The sequence below is a fragment of the Stomoxys calcitrans genome, chromosome 5 (genome assembly GCF_963082655.1).
Source record: "Stomoxys calcitrans chromosome 5, idStoCalc2.1, whole genome shotgun sequence".
Taxonomy (NCBI): Eukaryota; Metazoa; Arthropoda; class Insecta; order Diptera; family Muscidae; genus Stomoxys; species Stomoxys calcitrans.
In genome coordinates, this window is record NC_081556.1 from 142,737,669 (window position 1) to 142,760,484 (window position 22,816).

Sequence of the window (22,816 nt, forward strand, 5' to 3'; positions counted from 1 at the left end):
CGAATCTAACCACTAACGACTCCGACGAGCAACGAATCGGACCTCCAACGAATCCTAACCCTAACAAGTCCGACCACCACAGAATCCGATCACTAATAAATACGACCACTAACGAATCCAATCACTATGACTGCGTCATATTTGACAGCTTTTACAATTCGATACAAACAAGGTTCTGAAAGCGTTAACCTACAATAATACTTGTGCTGCAGACAAAGAAGCCTACATACCAGAGAATTGGCCAGTCAGTGGTAAGCTATGCTATGACAGTATGGACTCGACGGTAGGGCCACACGCAATGGAATAAGATCCAGAACTACATCAGGTATTCTGCTCTCTTCTTATGTGGAGCTCCTTACCCAGCAGACAAACATGCCACTTCTGCATTGCAGGGGGGCGCCAAAATAATTTCTAGTACGCCCATGTGTCTCTTTTCTTTACCGGCAACATTCGCTTTAGCAATTTTATGTCTGTAAATGTTGGTCTTGTTGTGGATCGGCTGCTAAGGATAGAATCGACGAATGCATGGATGGTTGGATGGATGGATGGATGATGGGTTGCTTTGTATGTTTGTACATCAAAATCAACTTCAATATCACATTGCATTGAAATTCAGTTGCCTGAAGATGTTTATTGAAGATTTTTTGCCCTGCTCCAGAGACGACCTCCCTTGCAACGTTTAACCCCGCCGCACACCATTCAGTAGCAACGAACTATGGCTTACCTTCATTTACCAAATGTGTGTACATTTCAATTCACTTCCATTCAATGCGATTCAAGTCGACTCGATTCCTTTGAAGTCGGCTGCTGTCTAGGCCAACCAGCAACCCAGCAACCATAACCAACATAATTTTGCCCTGTTGTTTTGTAAGCAAAAAAAAAACAACAAAAATTTCAAAAAGGAAAAATAAAAATTGCTACTGTTTTAGTTAGTTTTTCTTTTGTCGTTTCAATTTTCTTCTTCGTTCTATTGTAGGCAGAGAAATTTCTTCAGTGTGAAAGCAAAGCAGAGAAGTTCTCAAATGAATGGCATGGAGGAGGTAGGGTTTGAAGTGTTCTGCTTATAATCCTCAAAAGATATTTAATTTCACTTGAATTGACTCAGATTTCTTTATTGAACTCAAACCAAAGGGAGATGTGCTGTGTATGTTGAAATGTGCTAAATTTATATTTGCCATGGGCTTAAATTTTCATTTAAAAAAAGCTTTAGAATAGAGAAATATTAAATATACCAAAATTTATTAAGTGATGCTATTTTAGAACTTTATTTTCTTACGGAAAATCGATTGAAGAAAATAGTTTTTGATAGTAAATTTTTTTATGAAAATAGACTATGTAGACAAAATTTTAACGAGATTTTCGATGAAAATTTCCTAGCAAATATTACACAGAGACAAAAATCATGTACAAAACAAGTAAGGACGTGCTAAGTTCGGTCGGGCCGAATCTTTTATACCCTCCACCATGGATCGCATTTGTCGAGTTATTTGCGCGGCATCTCTTCTTAGACAAAAAAGGATATAAGAAAAGATTTGCTCTGCTATTGGAGCGATATCAAGATATGGTCCGGTTCGGACCACAGTTAAATTATATATTCGAGACCTGTGTAAAATGTCAGCCAATTCGAATAAGAATTGCGCCCTTTGGGGGCTCAAGAAGTAAAATAGAGAGATCGATTTATATGGGAGCTGTATCAGGCTATAGAGGTATGTTTATGGTCATGAGAGGATCCGTCGTACAAACTTTCAGGAAAATCGGATAAAAATTGCGACATCTAGATGCTCAAGAAGTCAAGATCCCAGATCGATTTATATGGCAGCTATATCAGGTTATGAACCGATTTGATCCTTATTTGGTACAATTCTTGAAAGTTATAATAAAATACGTCATGCAAAATTTCAGCTAAATCAGATGAGAATAGCGAAACACGTCGAGCAAAATTTTATACCAATCAGATAAGAATTACGCCCTCTAGAAGCTCAAGAAGTCAAGACCCAAGATCGGTTTATATGGCAGCTATATCAGGTTATCGACCAAATTAAACCTAATGAAGCACAGTTGTTGGAAGTCATAACGAAACACGTCGTGCAAAATTTCATTCTAATCGAATGAGAATTGCGCCCTCTAGAGGCTGAAGAAGTCAAGACCCCAAATCGGTTTATATGGCAGCTATATCAGGTTATGGACCGATTAGACCCATACTTGGCACAATTGTTGGACATCAAGAAGTCAAGACCCAAGATCGGTTTATAGGGCAGCTACATCACAACATGGACCGATATGGCCCATTTACAATCCCATCCGACCTACACTAATAAGAAGTATTTGTGTAAAATTTCAAGGACGGACAGACGGAAAGACGGACGGACGGACAGACGGACGGACAGACGGACATGGAAATGTCTCAGGCGAATATTTCGAGTAGTTACAAACAGAATGACGAAATTAGTATACCCCCATCCTATGGTGGAGGGTATAACAAGAAACTATCTTTACATCCTTTAAAATAATTTGTAATGTAAAATCCTCAATTTCCTCTTACATACAGTTTTCATACAAATGAAAACTTTACTCATCACTTTAAATTACATCTGATATTGAGGTTTTAATGAATAGTAGCCATTAACTAGCACCTGTTTAGTTCAACAATTTTAAGAATTTCTGTCAGGCCAGCAGAAAGGTGTATCTTTAAAAATGCAGCTACAAATTCGAATTTCCCACCTTTTGACAACAACAACAAAAACATTGTAAAAATGTCTCCTCTGAATAAGCTGCATGCTCAAGGAGAGCAAAACTCAAATTGTTTCTCCCCATCATTTTCGAAGGAAGTATAATTTTAGTAATTGCCAAGCAAAATAGTTGAAGTTAATTTTCAGACAGCAGAAAAATGGTGTTACGCATTAAAAAGAAATTAAGTACGGTTAACAAGGCTTTTGGATTAACTCTGCAATTAACTGTAGAGCAGAGCAGAGCTAGGAAAAAACGCAAAACTTGCAACCATTTAAAAGAATAAAAAAGACATAACTGCAAGTTTGCCATGCATTTGTATGTTTGCCACAATGCACGTTGGCAGTGGCACTGGCAACATAGCGTGGCATGTAGTGCACATTAAATGGAACCGTCAATTAAATATTTACAAGTGTCAACACAGCACGTGTTACGTGTTTTAAATGATAACCGAAATTGCAACTAATTGTATTTCAAACCAGAGGACCATAACCATACGAGAGGGCGATATAAAGAGAGGGGAGTAGGGGCAAGACAAACTATCACAGCCATACAATGTTGCCAAAACGAAAAATAAATGAAAGGGCATTAAATTTAAATAGATTAATAATTAAATAAGTAAATTTTATAACAAAAGATTTGAATTAAATTTTTTTTATTTAATATTTTTAAGTTAATTTAACTTATTTACTTCATTTTCAAGTTTTTATGCCTGTAAGGGAGAAGATCATTAAAATTTAAAATGTTTGTTTATATCTCTTTTGAGATCTCAATAACCGGAAATTTTTTTTGCAAACGGAAAAGGAAAACCAGAGATTGCAACACTCACCAACCACTGTGGGACGCCTTCTGTCTTTAGTTAGAAGACTTTTCAATCATATTGGGTGTGATGGCTTCAAGAGCCGTGCATTGATATATTGTATTTGAATCATATTTATTGCGAAAACGCCTCTATGATACAATTACCACATTAACCACGCCCGAAAACCCTGTCTATTAGCTATACTTTTTCCCAATGCATGTATTTTTGTGTAAAGACAGACTTTTTTTCTGTGACAGTTACACTACTTCCGTGGTAAACATGATTCTGTGCATCTGTTGGAAGTTTTATTGATGGCTTCGAACGCTAGACAACGGCAACAGCTCTCGCTATTGCTCCGTGTGCCCTTATTTTCTTTTTATACCAATGACATTTAATTTGATGCATGACGCGGGCAAATAGCTTTAGGCGTTTCAGAGATATGGGTCGCCGAAGTCCCCAAAGTCGCCAAATAGCCAAAAAAATCAAGATTTTCAAAACTTTGAGGACCCAGCAGCTTGAGTTAACATCTTCCAATTGTTCTCATATTTTGGGAATCTTAAAATCTAACGAAATGAAACCTTTTAGGGGTGTGCCGCCAAAAAAAACTCGACATCGATTTTTTCCCATTGGGATAAAACCACCCTAATATATATTCTTGTGTTGAGTTGTGTTGGGCGACTCGACATCTTTCTTCAATTTGGCCCAGATCGGTCCAAATTTGGATATAACTGCCATATATATAAGGTATTAGGTCCATAAATGGTGCATTAATTATCCGAATTTGCTGAAGTTTGGGACAGTGACTTGTGTTGGGCCCTTCGACATCTTTTTTTCAATTTAGTTCAGACCGTTCCAAATTTGAATATAGCTGCAGTATATACCGATCTGCCGATTTAAGATCTTAGGCCCGTATATGGCGCAGTAATTGTCCAATTTTGCCGAAATTTGTGACAGAGAGATGTGTTAAGTCCTTCAACATTTTTTACCCACCACCCATTTTACCCATTACCAATTCCGTTTGCAACACATCGAATATCCATTTTCAACCCTATATATATATATATATATATATATATATATATATATATATATATATATATATATATATATATATATATATATATATATATATATATATATATATATATATATATATATATATTCATGATTAGCGTAAAAATGTAAGACCATCTAGCCATGTCCGTCCGTCTGTCTGTTGAAATCACTCTACAGTCTTCAAAAATGGAGATATTGAGCTGAAACTTTGCACAGATTCTTTTTTGTCCATAAGCAGGTTAAATTCGAAGATGTGCTATGTGCGGACTATATCTTGGAATAACCCCCATATAGACCGACCTACCAATTTGGGGTCTTAGGCTCATAAAAGCCACATTTATTATCCGATTTCGCCGAAATTTGAAACAGTGAATTATATTAGGCTTTCTACATTTGTGTCGTTTATGGTTCAGCTCGGTCTATATTAGGATATAGCTGCCTAAAGACCAATATTTTGTTATTCATAATTGAACAGTGACTTGTGTTTATTAGACCAATCAATGTCCGTGCTAGATTTGGACCAAATGGGACCATATTTCCATATTCCTGCTATGGGTGCATATATAATGTATTTTTCATCGGATTATGACGAAAGGTGGTTTACATATATACCCGAGGTGGTGAGTATTCAAAGTTCGGCCCGGCCCAACCTTACTGCCTTTCTACTTGTTTATTTTATTTTACTTTAATTAACTCCATATTTATTTTATTGAATTTTATTTTATTTTATTTTATTTTGCTTTATTTTATTTTGTTTTATTTTATTTTATTTTATTTTATTTTATTTTATTTTATTTTATTTTTTTATTTTATTTTATTTTATTTATTTGATTTCATAGTTATTTTATTTTATTTTTTTTTATTTTATTTTATTTTATTTTATTTTATTTTATTTTATTTTATTTTATTTTATTTTATTTTATTTTATTTTATTTTATTTTATTTTATTTTATTTTATTTTATTTTATTTTATTTTATTTTATTTTATTTTATTTTATTTTATTTTATTTTATTTTATTTTATTTTATTTTCTTTTATTTTATTTTATTTTATTGTATTTTATTTTGTTTTATTTTATTTTATTTTGTATTATTTTTTTTTGTTTTTTTTATTTTATTTTATTTTATTGTATTTTGTTTTATTTTATTTTATTTTATTTTATTTTATTTTATTTTATTTTATTTTATTTTATTTTATTTTATTTTATTTTATTTTATTTTATTTTATTTTATTTTATTTTATTTTATTTTATTTTATTTTATTTTATTTTATTTTATTTTATTTTATTTTCTTCATAACGGCAACCCTGAAACCAATGAAATAGGTGAACTCTAGTCAAAGCTTAAAGCAGCAGTTGCCGCATACATCTTACATCAGAGAGGACGATGCCGACGAAGCTCCACCAATGCCGATGCATAATGATTAACATTAATTTGCCCCCAAAGCAGAACCATTCTCAACACCCAAGTGTAGTTGTATTGTAATGGTGTGATGTGTGAGAGTACAACACAAGGCGAGTTAAGAGTATTGTCAACTGCAAGACAATAACAATTCCTCTGCTCTCGCTGACTGTGCGTGTGGTGGGTAAAGCCCCAAGATTAGTCTTCGGTGTTATGGTTTATTATCTGAATGCATGTGACTGTGTTTGCAACATGGGTAATTACTTTGGACACCTAGCTTTGAACGTCCTTCCGGTTTTTAAAATTCGCCCCTATTTAATTTTTTTTTGGATTTCAGCAGGGTATTTCGGCGTTTTTAAAAGAATTGCCGCGTGCAATTGTTTCTTTTTTTTCTGCTATCGACAGAACATATGCAAATTTTTAAGTAGACTCAATTGTTGTAGGTATCACAGTTTGAAAATGTGTTTGTGAGCGCATGTGGGGCCGTAAGTGTTGTAGTATATTTACGCAATTTTTATGTTAGGTTTAATTTTGTTTTTATACCCTCCACCATAAGATGGGGGGTATACTAATTTCGTCATTCTGTTTGTAACTACTCGAAATATTCGTCTGAGACCCCATAAAGTATATATATTCTTGATCGTCGCGACATTTTATGTCGATCTAGCCATGTCCGTCCGTCTGTCCGTCCGTCCGTCCGTCCGTCCGTCCGTCCGTCCGTCCGTCTGTCTGTCGAAAGCACGCTAACTTCCGAAGGAGTAAAGCTTGCCGCTTGAAATTTTGCACAAATACTTCTTATTAGTGTAGGTCGGTTGGTATTGTAAATGGGCCATATCGGTCCATGTTTTGATATAGCTGCCATATAAACCGATCTTGGGTCTTGACTTCTTGAGCCTCTAGAGTGCGCAATTCTTATCCGATTAGAATGAAATTCTGCACGACGTATTTTGTGATGATATCCAACAACTGTGCTAAGTATGGTTCAAATCGGTCCATAACCTGATATAGCTGCCATATAAACCGATCTTGGGTCTTGACTTCTTGAGCCTCTAGCGTGCGCAATTCTTATCCGATCATTATGAAATTTTGCACGACGTGTTTTGTTATGATATCCAACAACTGTGCCAAGTATGGTTCAAATCAGTCCATAACCTGATATAGCTGTCATATTAACCGATCTTGGGTCTTGACTTCTTGAGCCTCTAGAGTGCGCAATTCTTATCCGATTGAAATGCAATTTTCCACGACATGTTTTGTTATGATATCCAACAACTGTGCCAAGTATGGTTCAAATCGGTTCATAACCTGATATAGCTGCCATATTAACCTATCTGGGATCTTGACTTCTTGACCCCTAGAGGTCGCAATTATTATCCGATATGCCTGAAATTTTGTACGATGGATCCTCTCATGACCATCAACAAACGTGTTTATTATGGTCTGAATCGGTCTATAGCCCGATACAGATCCCATATAAATCGTTCTATCTATTTTACTTCGTGAGCCCCAATGGGCGCAATTCTTATTCGAATTGGCTGAAATTTCACACAGGTCTCCAACATATAATTTAATCGTGGTCCGAACCGGACCATATCTTGATATCGTTTTAATAACAGAGCAACTCTTTTCTTATATCCTTTTTTGCCTAAGAAGAGATGCCGGGAAAAGAACTCGACAAATGCGATCCATGGTGGAGGGTATATAAGATTCGGCCCGGCCGAACTTAGCACGCTTTTACTTGTTTTTTTTATTTTTTTTGGATAAAATGAGGAAGATTCTTGGATTACGTTTGCCACTTACTTGATTCCCCTGTTCTTTCTGCCTTTAATGACAAACATATGTTTATGAAAGTCTTTCATTATAGCTCAAATTGTTATGCAAACTGTCAGAATAAAGAGTTCTCAATTATAAAATTAATTATATGACAATCAAAATGAAGTAAAAATGTTTTAATTTTTTTTTAATTTATATGAAACTAGCTCGACCGGGCCCTCTCCGCTGCGCCTTCTTTTACTTTATATGGAACAAAATGTTCTTTGGAATATTTATTTTCGACAATTAAGAAGCTTTTTTGACATACAGTCTACCAATATAAGTGCCAATATCCGATTCCCATATGATCTTTATTGGTCCAAGAATTTAAGTTTGAATGTAAGGTGTACTCCACTCTTAAAATACTTTATTTCAGCCCGATATTCTCATGATGTCTGATTTAGGGGTGTTTTCGGGAGTGAGGTGGTCGCCCAGACACTAGGCCCTGAAAAAATATCAGCATTGTGCTCTTCTCTCAAATACCATTTATTTAAAGCCCATATTGCCATTGGTTTTGAGGGGGATTTTACAGGCTGAGGCGTCCCCCAAACACATGGTCCCAAAATTGGTTATCAAATTCGTTTTCTAATCTCAAATACCTTTCATTTGAGCCACATATTGGCATGGTTGGAAAATTTTTAACCTTTGGGGGGTGTTTTGGGAAAGGGATGATGCCTTAAATACATGGTCCTACATTTGGATATAAAATTCATATTCTACTCCCAAATACCTTTATTTGTGCCCAATTTTGCGATGGTCAGAAAAAAATTGCTTTTGTGAGGTATTTTGAGAATGGGGTAGACCCCCAGAAAATTGGTCCCGAAAGAGGGTATTAATTCTTGCTCTACCCCCCAATTCCTTTCATTTAAGCACCACATTGACATAGTCGGTAAATATGCCCGATTTAGGGGTATTTTGGGGAAAGGGGTGGAGTCACTAAGCCCTGAAAATATATCAGCAACATGCTCTCTTCTCATAAAGGGTGATTTTTTTTGAGGTTAGGATTTTCATGCATTAGTATTTGACAGATCACGTGGGATTTCAGACATGGTGTCAAAGAGAAAGATGCTCAGTATGCTTTGACATTTCATCATGAATAGACTTACTAACGAGCAACGCTTGCAAATCATTGAATTTTATTACCAAAATCAGTGTTCGGTTCGAAATGTGTTCATTCACCGTTCAGCGATGAGGCTCATTTCTGGTTGAATGGCTACGTAAATAAGCAAAATTGCCGCATTTGGAGTGAAGAGCAACCAGAAGCCGTTCAAGAACTGCCCATGCATCCCGAAAAATGCACTGTTTGGTGTGGTTTGTACGCTGGTGGAATCATTGGACCGTATTTTTTCAAAGATGCTGTTGGACGCAACGTTACGGTGAATGAACACATTTCGAACCGAACACTGATTTTGGTAATAAAATTCAATGATTTGCAAGCGTTGCTCGTTAGTAAGTCTATTCATGATGAAATGTCAAAGCATACTGACCATCTTTCTCTTTGACACCATGTCTGAAATCCCACGTGATCTGTCAAATACTAATGCATGAAAATCCTAACCTCAAAAAAATCACCCTTTATATTTGAACCCCATATTGCCATTCACCTCAAAATTGGATATCAAAATCGTTTTCTAATCTCAAATACCCTTCACTTAAACCCCTTATTGGAAAAGCCAGCAAATATGTCCGGTTTGGGGTATTGGCCCTAAAAACTATGAATATCGAGCTCCACTGCCTTGAAGACCCAAATTGTCTTGTTGAGCAAATACGTCCTATTTGGGGGTTGTTATGGTGGTGGGACGTCCCCTATACAGTTGGTCGCAAATTTTGATGTCAGATTCATGGTCTACTCCCAAATACCCTTCATTTGAGCTCCTTTTTACATAGTCGGCAAACATGACCGGTTTGGGGGATGGGGTGGACACTGAGTGATTTGGCTTTGAAAATATATATCTAAAATATTGCAATATTATTTGAGCCTAATATTGCAATGGTTAAGTACTTCCTATTTGGGTGGTGTTATAGGGGTGGAGTGACATCAGATTCGTGCTTTAATTCCAAAGACCTTTTGTTTGAGCCTCATATTGCTATGGTCGTAAATTTGTCTTCTGTGAGGGATGTTCTCGGGGCTGGGCGGCCCCTCAAACACTTGGTCCCACATCTGGATATCAGATTCGTGTTCAACACCCAAATACCTTTCATTTAAGCCCCATATTGCCATGATCAGTAAATAAGTCCTGTTTGGGGGGAGTTTACCTTTTGTTTTCTTCTCTTTAAAAATGTTTCCCTCGTTTACATTCCATACACAAAAGCATTTCCGCTTCAATTTACCTTAACCAAAGTACTAACCGGTTTTTGTTATTTTCTTTTTGCAATGCATTTGTCAAGAATTTCCGTTCGTTACAGTTGCAATCCACCAAAAATCTTCCTCTGGGCTTAATCCAAATTTGTATACGTGGGCTTTATACTTCAATTGCAGGTTCTAAAGAGTCACCGTTTGGTTTTATTTGTTTCGTTTCGTTTCGTTTTTTGTTTGGTTGCCATAAAATAATATTGCTTTCGTGACACTTAACTGTTGTCACTTGCTCCATGTTTTTCTGTTACCAGATAAGCTTATCTGGCATTACAATCGACCACCAAGTCAAACCGAACCAAACAAAACCAAGCTAAGTTAAGCCATGGATCGGCGGACAGACGGACTGAGGAAAGGACAGACAAATGACTGGACATAAGCTAACCACCAAAAAGCAGCTGAATTGAAATGCATTTGGCTTAATGCGGATAGAGCGCGCTACCAGCTTGTAAATTGTGAATTGAAATTCAGTGAACAAATCGCATTACCACTACCACGAGTTGATAATCACACACAATAAGTATGGGCATGTCTAAACTAAGAAAAGGCGACAACCATAATTAAACGGAATAAAAAATTAATATGACACAAGTAATAATTGTTTTCATGAAAAAATTTCCATAAATTTATGTTATTTACAAGAAAAAAAAAATTATTAAAAATATGGAAAATTGTACAAGGTCAGAAAATTGTTAAAAAAAGTAAATTTTTTGTAATTTAAAAAAATAAATATTAAAATATTAAAAAAAAACAAAATCGATAACTTTTGTTTAAAAAAAAAAGTTTTTTGTGAAATTTAATTTAAAATTATTGAAAAAAAAAAGTATTTATAAAAAGTTTATAAAATATTTATTTATAAAAAAAATATCCATTTTTAAGAGATTTTCCTTTAAACTTTCAATTTTTTGACCGATCACGAATTGGGGCCCTTTTTCCCCTAAGACGCACAGTTTAGGAGATATAGCCAATTGAGACATTTCGTAGTGAAGTTTCAATTTTTTTATGAGTTTTCGATGAAATTTTGAATTTTTTTGATGGGGTCACGAATTAAGGCGCATTTTCTTCTAGGACTCATAGTTTAGGAGCTACGACCAATTAAAGTTTTCTGGTAAAATTTCGTTTTGTAATGAATTTTCCATAATTTCTTTTTTAATATTTGATGGCGTAACGAATTAAAGCTCATTTGCTTCACCCATGCATTGTATAGGTGATACAGCCAATTCAAAGTTTCGCGGCGAAATTTAAATTTTTGATGGATTCTCGACGCAATTTTGAATTTTTATTGTGGGGTACAAATAACGACCCATTTCCCTCTAGGACGCATAGTTTAGGTGATACAACCAATTTAAAGTTTTCTTGGTAAAATTAGATTTTTGAGGGATATTCGATGAAATCTTTAATTTTTTGGTTGGGTCTCGAATTAAGACCCATTTCTTTCTAGGACTTCTAGTTTAAGAGATACAGCCAATTAAAAGTTTTCTGGTGAAATTTCAATTTATGATGGATTTTGCATGCAACTATTAATTTTTTGAAGGAGTCACGAATAAAGGCCATTTGTCTCACACATGCATAGTTAAGGCGAAACAGCCAATTCAAAGTTTTCGTGGCGAAACTTGGATTTTTGATGGATTTTCGATAAAATTTTGAATTTTTTGATGGGGTACAAATTAACCCCCCTTTATCCTCTAAGACGCCCAGTTTAAAGTTTTCTTGGAAAAATTGCGGTTTTGATAGATTTTCATTAAAATTTTGAATTTTTGTGATAGGGCCACGAATTAAAACCATTTCCCTTTAGGACGCATAGTTTAGGCGATACAGCCAATTCAAAGTTTTCGTGGCGAAATTTAGATTTTTGATGTATTTTCGCTGAAGTTTTGAATTTTTTAATGGGGTACAAATTAAGAACCATGTCCCTCTAGGACGCATAGTTTAGGAGATGTAGCTAATTTTGTGCTTTCTTGGTAAAATTTCGAGTTTTAGAAGATTTTCATTAAAGTTTTGAATTTTTGTGATAGGGTCACGAATGAAGGCCCATTTTCCTCTTGAGGACATGGTTTAGAAGATACATCCAATTTAAAGTTTACTCGGTGAAATTAGATTTTCGATGGATATTCAATAAAATTTTGATTTTTTTGGTTGGGTCTCGAATTAAAGCCCATTTTTTTAGGACTTATAGTTTAGCCAATTTAAAGATTTTTGGTGAAATTTCGATTTATGATGGATTTTTGTTGAAATTTTTAATTTTTTGATGGTGGCACAATTTAAAGCCGATTTCCCTCCAAGACGCATAGTTTAGGGTATACAGCCAATCTTTCGAGATTGCTTTGGGTTGCCCAAAAAGTAATTGCGGATTTTTCATATAGTCGGCGTTGACAAATTTTTTCAACGGCTTGTGACTCTGTAATTGCATTATTTCTTCTGTCAGTTATCAGCTGTTACTTTTAGCTTGCTTTAGAAAAAAAGTGCGCGAAATTTTGTTTACATTTGTTTGTTTGGCGTCAATTTTAATATGGGTACCACATGTATTGAAAGAAATTCATTTAACAAACCGAATCAACGCTTGTGATATGCACCTTAAACGCAATGAATTCGATCCGTTTTTAAAACGAATCATAACTGGAGGTGAAAATGGATTGTTTACAACAACGTTAGTCGAAAACGATCATGGTCCAAGCATGGTGAACCAGCTCAAACCACTTCAAAGGCTGATATCCACCAAAAGAAGGTTATGCTGTCTGTTTGGTGGGATTGGAAGGGTGTGGTATATTTTGAGCTGCTTCCAAGGAACCAAACGATTAATTCGGATGTTTACTGTCAACAATTGGACAAATTGAATACAGCCATCAAGGAGAAGCGACCAGAATTGGTCAATCGTAAAGGTGTCATATTCCACCAGGACAACGCTAGACCGCACACATTTTTACTCACTCGCCAAAAACTGAGTCAGCTTGGCTGGGAGCTTTTGATGCATCCACCATCTAGCCCTGATCTTGCACCATCAGACTACCATGTATTTCGATCTTTGCAGAACTCCTTAAATGGTAAAACTTTCGGCAATGATGAGGCTATAAAATCGCACTTGGTTCAGTTTTTTGCAGATAAAGGCCAGAAGTTCTATGAGCGTGGAATACTAAATTTGCCAGGAAGATGGCAAAAGGTTATCGAACAAAATGGCAATTATATATTTGATTAAAGTTCATTCTAAGTTTTATTAAAAATGCATTTAATTTTTTTTTAAAAATCCGCAATTACTTTTTGGGCAACCCAATAGTTTAGGAGACACAGCCAATTTAAAGTTTTCTTGGTAAAATTAGATTTTTGAGGGATATTCGAAGAAATCTTGAATTTTTTGATTAGATCTCGAATTAAGACCCATTTTTTTATAGGACTCATAGTTTAAAAGATACTAAGCTAAGTATGGTTTCTATCGGTCCATGTTTTGATATAACTGCCATATAAACCTATCTTGGGTCTTGACTTCTTGAGCTTCTAGAGGGCGCAATTCTAGTCCGAATTAACTGAAATTTTGCACGTAGTGTTTTGGTAGCATTCCGAACAACTACGCTTAGTATGGTTTTAATCGGTTCATGTTTTGATATAGCTGCCATAAAACCAATCTTGGGTCTTGACCTCTTGAGCTTCTAGAGGGCGCAATTCTGGTCCGAATTAACTGAAATTTTGCACGTAGTGTTTTGGTATCACTTTCAAATGTGCTAAGTATAATTCAAATCGGTTCATAATCTGGTATAGCTGTCATATAAACCGATCTTGGATCTTGACTTCTTGAACCTCTAGACGGCGCAATTCTCATCTAATTTGGCTCAAATTTTGTACAACGGCTTCTCTCATGACCTTCAACATACTTGTCTAATATAGTCTGAATCGATGAATAGCTTGATACAGCTCCCATATAAACCTATCTCCCGATTTTGCTTCTTGAGCCCCTACAAGGCGCAATTCTTATCCGAATAAACTGAAATATTACACAATGACTTCCACAATGTTCAGCATTCATTTATGGTCCGAATCGGACTATAACTTGATATAGCTCCAATAGCATAACAGATCTTATTCAATAGTCCATGTTTGTCAAAAAAGAGAAACCGCGCATAGAACTCGACAAATGCAATCAATGGTGGAGGGTATATACGATTCGACCCGCCCGAATTTGGCACGCTCTTACTTGTTTAGAATAATTTCGAGTTTTGGTGAATTTTCATTAAAATTTTGAATTTTTGTGATAGGGTCACGAACTAAGGGCCATTTCTCCCAAGACGCCTAATTTAGAAGATACAACAAATTTAAAGATTTCGAAAGAAGTTTAGATTTTTTTGAATTTTTTGGTATGATCACGAATTACCGTAGCGCAGAGGTTATCATGTCCATCTAATTCTGGCAAAATTAGTGAGTTAGGGTACCATTTGGCTTGGCAACCATGTAAGGAGTTTTTGCCTATATAAAGGCTACAAAAAGGAACCCCCTTATCTTTGAACTTAAATTTTAATCCGAAAGAACTCATTAATATTTGAGAACTTTGCCCTGGGATGAATTTGCATTACGCATAGTTAAGGAGATACAGCTGTTTTAAGGTTTTTTTTTTTATGTGAAATATGGATGATTGATGAAATTTTTAATATTTGAACCGAGTCACCAATTTAGACCCATTTCACTCTAAGGCGAATAGGTTAGGAGATGCAGCCAATTTAAAGATTTTATGGTGAAATTTAAATTTGATGAATTTTCATTAAAATTTTTAATTTTTTAATGGAGTAACGAACGAAGTACAAGTTCCTTCTAGCACGTTTAGTTTATGAGAAACTGCCAATTTAAAGTTTTAGTAGTGAAATTTAGATTTTTGATGAGTTTTCGTTGAATTTTTGTATTTTTTGCTGGAGTCACCAAATAAGGCCTATTACTCTCTAGGAAGTAAATTTTAGTAGATACAGCTAATTTAAAGTTTTCTGTGTGGAGATGAAATTTTTTATGGATTTTCGATGAAATTTTGAATTGTTTGATGTAGTCACAAATTTAGTCCTATTAAACGCAGAGTTTAGGGGAAACTGCAAATTTAATTTTTTCATTAGAAATGTAGAGTTTTAATGGATTTTCGTTGATATATCTTGTTTAATTTTGTCATATATGTTGACATTGAAGTTTCCCTAAATTTGTATTGAAAATTGTTTGTACAACAAAACACTAAGACCTGAAAATGTACCAGCAACGTGCTCTCTTCTCATATATTTGAACCCCATATTGCCAATTTGAACCCCATACTGCCAATCTCAAATACAATTCACTTAAACCCCTTATTGAAAAAGCCAGCAAATATGTCCGGTTTAGGGTATTGGCCCTAAAAACTTTAAATATTTAGTTCCACTCTCTTTAAGATCCAAATTGTCTTGGCGAGCAAATACGTCCTATTTAGGGGTTGTTATGGTAGTGGGACGTCCCCTAGACGGTTGGTCCCTAATGTTGATATCAGATACGTGGTCTACTCCCAAATACCTTTCATTTGAGCCTCATATTTCCATAGTCGGCAAACATGACCGGCTTGGGGGTGTTTTTGGGGATGGGCGGCCACTCAGAGAGTTGGCCTGGAAAATATATATCGGATTCGTGTTCTACTCTTAAAACCCTCTAATTTGAGCTTCATATTGCAATGGTCAGCAAATACTTCCTATTTTGTTGGTGTTATGGGGGTGGGATGGCTCCATAGACACTTTTCCCGACTATTGATATCAGATTCGAGCTTTATTTCCAAAGACCTTTCATTTGAGCCCCATATTGCTATGATCGTAAATTTGTCCCTTTGGGGGGATGTTTTTGAGAGAGGCGGCCCCCTAAACACTTGGTCCCATATTTGCATATCAGATTCTAATTCTACACTCAAATACCTTTTGTTTAAGCCCCATATTCCCATGGTCAGTAAATAAGTCCCGTTTGGCGAGTGTTTTGGGGAAGGGGTGGACCCCCAGAAATGTGGTCCCACATTTGGATATTACATTCGTATTCTATTCGCAAATACCTTTCATTTGAGTCCAATATTGCCATGGTCGGTAAATATGTCCGATTTAGGGGTGTTTTGGGGGTTGGGTGGTGTTGTGGGGGTGGGGTGGCCCCATCAACACTTTTCCCGAATATTGAGATCAAATTTGTGCTTTACTCCAAAAGACCTTTCATTTGAGCCCCATGTGGCTAAGGTCGTAAATGTGTCCCCTTTGGGGGATGTTTTTGGGGAGAGGCGCCCCCCAAACACTTGGTCTCATATTTGGATATCAGATTCGTATTCTACTCTCAAATACCTTTTATTTAAGCCCTATATTCTCATGGTCAGTAAATAAGTCCTGTTTGAGGGGTGTTTTGGGCAAGGGGTTGACCAAAGGGTGCTCCCACATTTGGATATCAGATTCGTATTCTACTCGCAAATTCCTATCATTTGAGTCCCATATTGCCATGGTCGGTATATGTCCGATTTAGGGGTATTTTGGGGGTTGGGGTGGTCCCCCAAACACTTGGTCCGATAATTGGATATCAGATAAGTTTTATTATCCTAAATACCTTTCATATTGTCCCATATTGTCGTGATTGGTCTAAATATATGTTTGGTAGGTTTTAGGGTGGGGCGGCCCCCCTAGATACCCCATCCGAAATTTGGGTACCAAATTTTATTTTTAGAGTACTATATGAGAGCACACAAAATTTCGCTTTAATCGCACCACCCATCTCCGAGATCTGGCTTTTCTGAAAATTAGGGTAAGGGGGAGGGTCCGCCTCCCCCTTCAGATATCAAAAAATGTAGTACCCTATTTTCACCACGGGATCATTATGCACCAAATCGGTTCAGCCGTTTCTGAGTCTATAAGGAACACACAAACAAACAAACAAACACAAATTGATTTTTATATATAAGATTTTGAGATAGAACATCAAAAGTTATAAATAAAAACAGTTATAAATGAATAAAAGTTGTATAAACTATGAAATTCCATAAAATTTCGTCAAAATAAATTTTCATAGAAATGTTTCCAAAATTAAATTTTTATAAAATTTAAGCCAAAATTTGATTTCTCATAAAAAATTAGACCGATTTTCATAAACAAAGCGGAAACTTAATTATAAATATTTTTCTTAAGAAATTCATCAAAAATTGATTTTCTAAGAAAATTTCATAAAATTCATTTACTCTGTAAAATGCGTAGAATTTTTACCAAAACTTCATTTTATTGAAAATTTTTTCAAAGTTTGATTTTTGTGGATTTTTTTCTTAATTTTTCGAAACTATGAATGTCTATTACATTTCATCGAAATTCGATTTTCAAGCAAAATTTTTCCAAAATTTAATTGGCTTTACTCAAAATTTATTGTCAAAGAAAATTGTTTGGATTTTCATAAATTTAGTCAAAAACGTATTTAATTAATTTTGTCGAAATTAAAATTGTAGTACATATCTTAGTAAATTTGATCAAAAATAAACATTTCTAGAAAATTTTACAAAAAAAATATTTTTTTAGAAAATTTTACTAAAAAAAATATTTTTTTAGAAAATTTTACTAAAAAAAATATATTTTTAGAAAATTTTACTAAAAAAAATATTTTTTTAGAAAATTTTACTAAAAAAAATATTTTTTTTTAGAAAATTTTTGTTGAAATTTGGTATTTATGGGAATTGGATTATCAAAATTTCTGAATTTTAATTAGAGTAAAAAATCCTAAACTTTTGTTTACTTCTTTAAGAGTGTTGCATTTTAACATTAAGTCTCACATTTTATTTTCGTCAGACAGTTTCTTCTGTCTCAATCTATTCTGATAATAAAAATACTTTTCGGCTTCTGCAAATTTTTTTGAAGTGAAATTTGTTATCTTATTTTTTTGCTTCGCAGACTTCAGAGGACATTTTGCCACTGAATGTTGTTCACATTTTTATTGATCTCTTTTTGTTTTTTTTTCTTTTTTTTTCCTTATATTGAATAACAAAAATACCCTTTTCTGTCCCAACTGACCATAATCAAAACAAAATGATGGTAAAGTGCGTAGTTTTGTTTTGGAACATTTGAGTGTTTCTTGTTTCAGCCTCAAGGGGCACATCCATGTGAAACAGTGCGGACTGATATTAGTCTGGTTTGTTTATTTCTGCCAATTTCGTAGAATTCTTTGACCATAGCAAACAAAACGAAAAAACTTTTGGAGAAAAAGAAAATACTTTGCTTGCCTCCATGTATATTTGCTACAAGAAAATGTGTATTGAAAAATCTCCTAATTGGTTCAAAATTCCAATCTAACAAGCTTGGCGGCGGAGTCTCGTTGTTGTCCAATACATCGATGTTATTCCAATACGATTTGGCGATTCGAAAATCCCAAAATGAACGAATGAAACGCAAACTAAACGCATTGATCGCCAAAAATTGAAAAGAGAAAAAACCAAACATAAAAATTGGCGAGGACATGACAAAACCGCTACTACGAACATCGCAACCACCTCCACTAGCATTAAGCAGAAGTTGTCTGTCCTTCGTTTTCCTTTGTCTGGTGCGAAGGAAAACATGGTTATTTTGTTGAGTCTTTGGTTGAGGCTCTCTCGCTGTCTGTCTGTTGTATGTCTAAGTTTCGTTTTTTTTTTTTTGTGGGATTTGTTTTTTTTTTTTTTTTGGACAGATCACCTCAGACTTTAATACACGCACCAAAAGACCCCACCATCACCAACACCACTGTCATATATAGTAGGAAATAGTAGAGAGCGGAATTATATGCAAAATAAAAATTTCATTTGTATACCCTCCATCATAGGATGGGGGTATATTCAATTTGTCATTCCGTTTGCAATACATCGAAATTTCTATTTCCGATCCTATAAAGTATATATATTCTTGATCAGCGTAAACATCTAAGACGATCTAGCCATGCCCGTCGCCTGTCTGTTGAAATCACTCTACAGTCTTTCAAAATAGAGATATTGAGCTGAAACTTTGCACAGATTCTTATTTTTCTTGTTCTTAGGCCCATATCGGTCCAGATTTAGATATAGCTGCCATATAGACCGACCAGCCGATTTAAGGTCTTAGGCCCATAAAAAGCGCATTTTTTGTCCGATTTCGCCGAAATTTGGGACAGTGGGTTGTGTTAGATATCTCGACATCTTTCTACTATTTGGCCTAGATCGGTCCAGATTTGGATATAGCTGCCATATAGACCGATTTCTCGATTTAAGGTCTTGCGCCCATAAAAGGCGCATTTATTGCCCGATTACTCGGAAATTTGGGTCAGTGAGTTATGTTAGGCTCTTCGACATATTTCTGCAATTTTACCGAGATTAGATCAGGTTTGCATATAGCTACCATATAGACCGATCTCTCGATTAATGGTTTTGAACCCATAAAAGTGCTTTTATTGTCCGATGTCGCCGAAATTTGAGACAATGAGTTGTGTTAGAACCTTCGACATCCCTCTTCAATTTGGCCCAGATCGGTCCAGATTTGGATATAGCCGCCATATAGACCGACCTCTCGATTTAAAGTCTTGAGCCCCTAAAAGGCGCATTTGTAATTCGATTTGGCTGAAATATGACACAGTGACTTATGTTAGGCTTTTCGACATCTGTGTCGTTTATGGATCAGAACAGTCTATATTTGGATATAGCTACCAAAAAAACCAATATTTTGTTCTACAAAATGGAACAATGACTTGAACTTTTTAGACCACTCATTGTTGGTGCAGATAAGGTCCAGGTGAATAATCCCGAGGTGGTGGGTATCCAAAGTTCGGCCCGGCCGAACTTAACGCCTTTTTACGTGTTTAGGCTAGAGTAGGTAAAGTAAATTACTTTACTAGAGTAGGTAAACTTTTGTACAAAGTTCACTTTTGGAGAATATTTTGTTAATTTTATTTGTTGAAATTTTGTTTTTGGATAACAATTTCGTAAATGTTTGATATTCAAAGAAAATTTGGTTCCAAATTTTGTCTGTAAAGAACATTTCCTTTTAATTTTTGTCTACAGAGAAATTTTGTTAACACATTATCCTTAAAGTAATTTCTTTGTTAAGTGTGTTTTTTTATAAACACAACCAGACGTTTTATTGCAGCCCTTTTTTGTCCCGAACGGCATATTAGTTCGGTTGATGGTTCTTTTTTGTCCCGGTCGCCTATGGGTTTTTTTGGGGTTGGGCAGTCGCCAGTATATTTTTTCTAAATTAGGATATCAAATTTCTACTCCACTCCGGTCTGCCAGCATGTACGTTTGGCAATCAGTCCCTCAGACACTTGTCAAAGACTTTTCTTCGAATCCCTTATTGTCGCGATATAAATGTCCTGTTAAAGTGCTTGGTTCCTAGTATTAATCTCAAATGCATACTCTTCTGTCAAAGACTTTACATTCAAGTCCAATTTTATTCCGTAGTCTTCTCCCTAAGACAAGTTTACTTCATTCCTATTTTATGTCGATGGACATATATGCCCGCATTGTTGGTTGTTTGGGGGTGTGGCTGCACCCAACAAACCTTTGGACCAAATATTTTATATTAGAGTTGTGCTTTACCTCCAAATACCTTTAATGAATACCCACAGTTTGCACTTTAATACTTACATAAATACGTCCTGTTGGGGGGTTTTTAGGGGAGGGGAGACCCCTCAGACACCTAGGAATAAATCAGACTTGTATTCTACTTTTAAATACCATTCATTTGATACCCACACTACCTAAGACGCTAAATGTTTTTTTTTTTTTTTGGTGGGGGGGAGAAGTGGTATGATTGACCCCTCGATACTTGGTTGGAAACTTTTATACAAAGTTCGAACTTTACTCTTAAATACCTTTATTCTGATACCCACATTTTCCCAATCGGCAAACATTTCCGTTACGATGGATTTTTGGGTGGGGCGTCCCCCACCATTCTTCGCCCCAAAGTTTTATACCAATTTTGTGTTTCTGGGTTACCATAAGGCGGCATAAAATATTTTTCTTTAACGGTGCACCCATGTCCGAGATCTGGGATTTTTGCAAATTGAGAAAAGTGTTAGGGTACAGGCATCAGATTCGTCCTTTACTGTCGTAGACCTTCCCTTTAAGTCCCTTATTGTCCTGATAGACCCATATGTCATATTGAAGGGTATATAGTAGGTTGGCTGTCCGTAGACTTTTTGTACTATGATTGTATACTAGATTCGTAACCTACCCCCTAAGACCTTTTTGTGATTTTGGGGATATTTGGGATTGGGGAGATCCCGTAGACACCTTGGGCAAAATTCTTATTCCAGATTCGTATTCTACTACCAAATACCTTTCATTTGATACCCATATTACCCAAATCGAAAAGTTTGGGACTTTTTTTATGTGTGACTTCTATAGCCCTTACAACCCGCATTTTTTGTCTGATTTGGCTGAAATTTTGCATGTGGTGTTCTGTTATGACTTCCAATAACTGTGTCAAGTACGGTCCAAACTGGCCTATAACCTGATATAGCTCCCATGTAAACCGGTCTCTCGATCATTCTTGTTCGGCTCCTAGAAGCTTTAATTTTTGCTGGTTTGACAGAAGTTTGGTATGTAGAATAAAATTATACCACGTTTTTACTGGTTGCAGACCAGAGTAAGTAAAATTATCTACAAAATTCACATTGAAGAAAATTTTTTTTTGATTTTCGTCTATTGTTTTGGAAAACAAGTTAAGTATTCAGAGGAAAATTTCTCTACAGAGAAATTATGTTAAAACTTTGTCCTTAAAGAAAATGTTGTTAAGATTTTGATTTCAGAGGAAATATCGTTGAAATTTTGATTTACAGAAATTTTTGTCTTTAGATTAAATTTCCTTGAATTTTTGAAATTAGCTTAAAGATTTGTTTCTAAGTAGATTTTCATTAGAATTTTGCCCTTGGAGAAAATTTTGTTGGAATTTTTTGCATTAAATTCCGTTCCCTTGGGATCACTCTACTCCAATAAAACCATAAGCCATCGTTCCTCGATTTGCTGTTCAATTGGAAATCGTGTGACCAAAATCAAAATGTTATCTCGCCAAAACTGTAAAAAATACTTTGTACATAAAAACATAATTGTTTAAACAAATAAAAATCGCCAAAACGTCACAAGGCAGCGTACAACAAACCAAGCGACCAACCAAAAACAACAACAAAAAATGACCATGCCAATAATCACAGAAAAAATTGACAAAGACAACATTTTTTCTAGCTAAAAACAAACACTTCGGTGTTTCGTCAAAAAAAAATTTTTTTTTGCCTCATTTAAGGATGAGGACAAGTTGTTGAAGTTGTCGCTTTAAGTCGATGGTTGCCTCACACAGTCGCACTTAAAATGGTAGCCCATACAATAGCTCAAGAGAAGGCAACCAAACAGCAAGCCATAACCAAAAATCGAAAACCGAAACACGAACAAAAACAAAGAAACAACATTTCGAGCTTTTATTTAAGGCAACAAATACTTTACGGCTTATTTGCCTTTGCAGTTGGACGTTTTGTTGACATTTCAATAAACATAATAATTGCATATTTGTTTTATGCCATAGCAGGAGTTGTAGCAAAATTTTTGTGAGATCCCCCCCCAGTTAACATCGTGAGCGCTAAGAAGCTCATTGAACCTTAGCTTGCCTTAATGGTGTGGTGGTGTTGGTGGTTGTTTCATGGTGCTGGAGTATTTACCAAACAATTGTTTGTTAAACTTCC

The 22,816-nt window shown here is 35.3% G+C and overlaps 1 protein-coding gene across 1 annotated transcript in view; it reads right to left on the reverse strand.

Annotated features, from left to right (window-relative positions):
* Positions 1–22,816, reverse strand: part of LOC131998008 (uncharacterized) — a 32,305-nt gene that overhangs the window by 4,069 nt on the left and 5,420 nt on the right. The window contains exon 3 of the mRNA XM_059369960.1: positions 760–857. Within this exon, the coding sequence (XP_059225943.1) occupies positions 760–857 (98 nt within the window). The remainder of the gene's footprint in view (positions 1–759; positions 858–22,816) is intronic.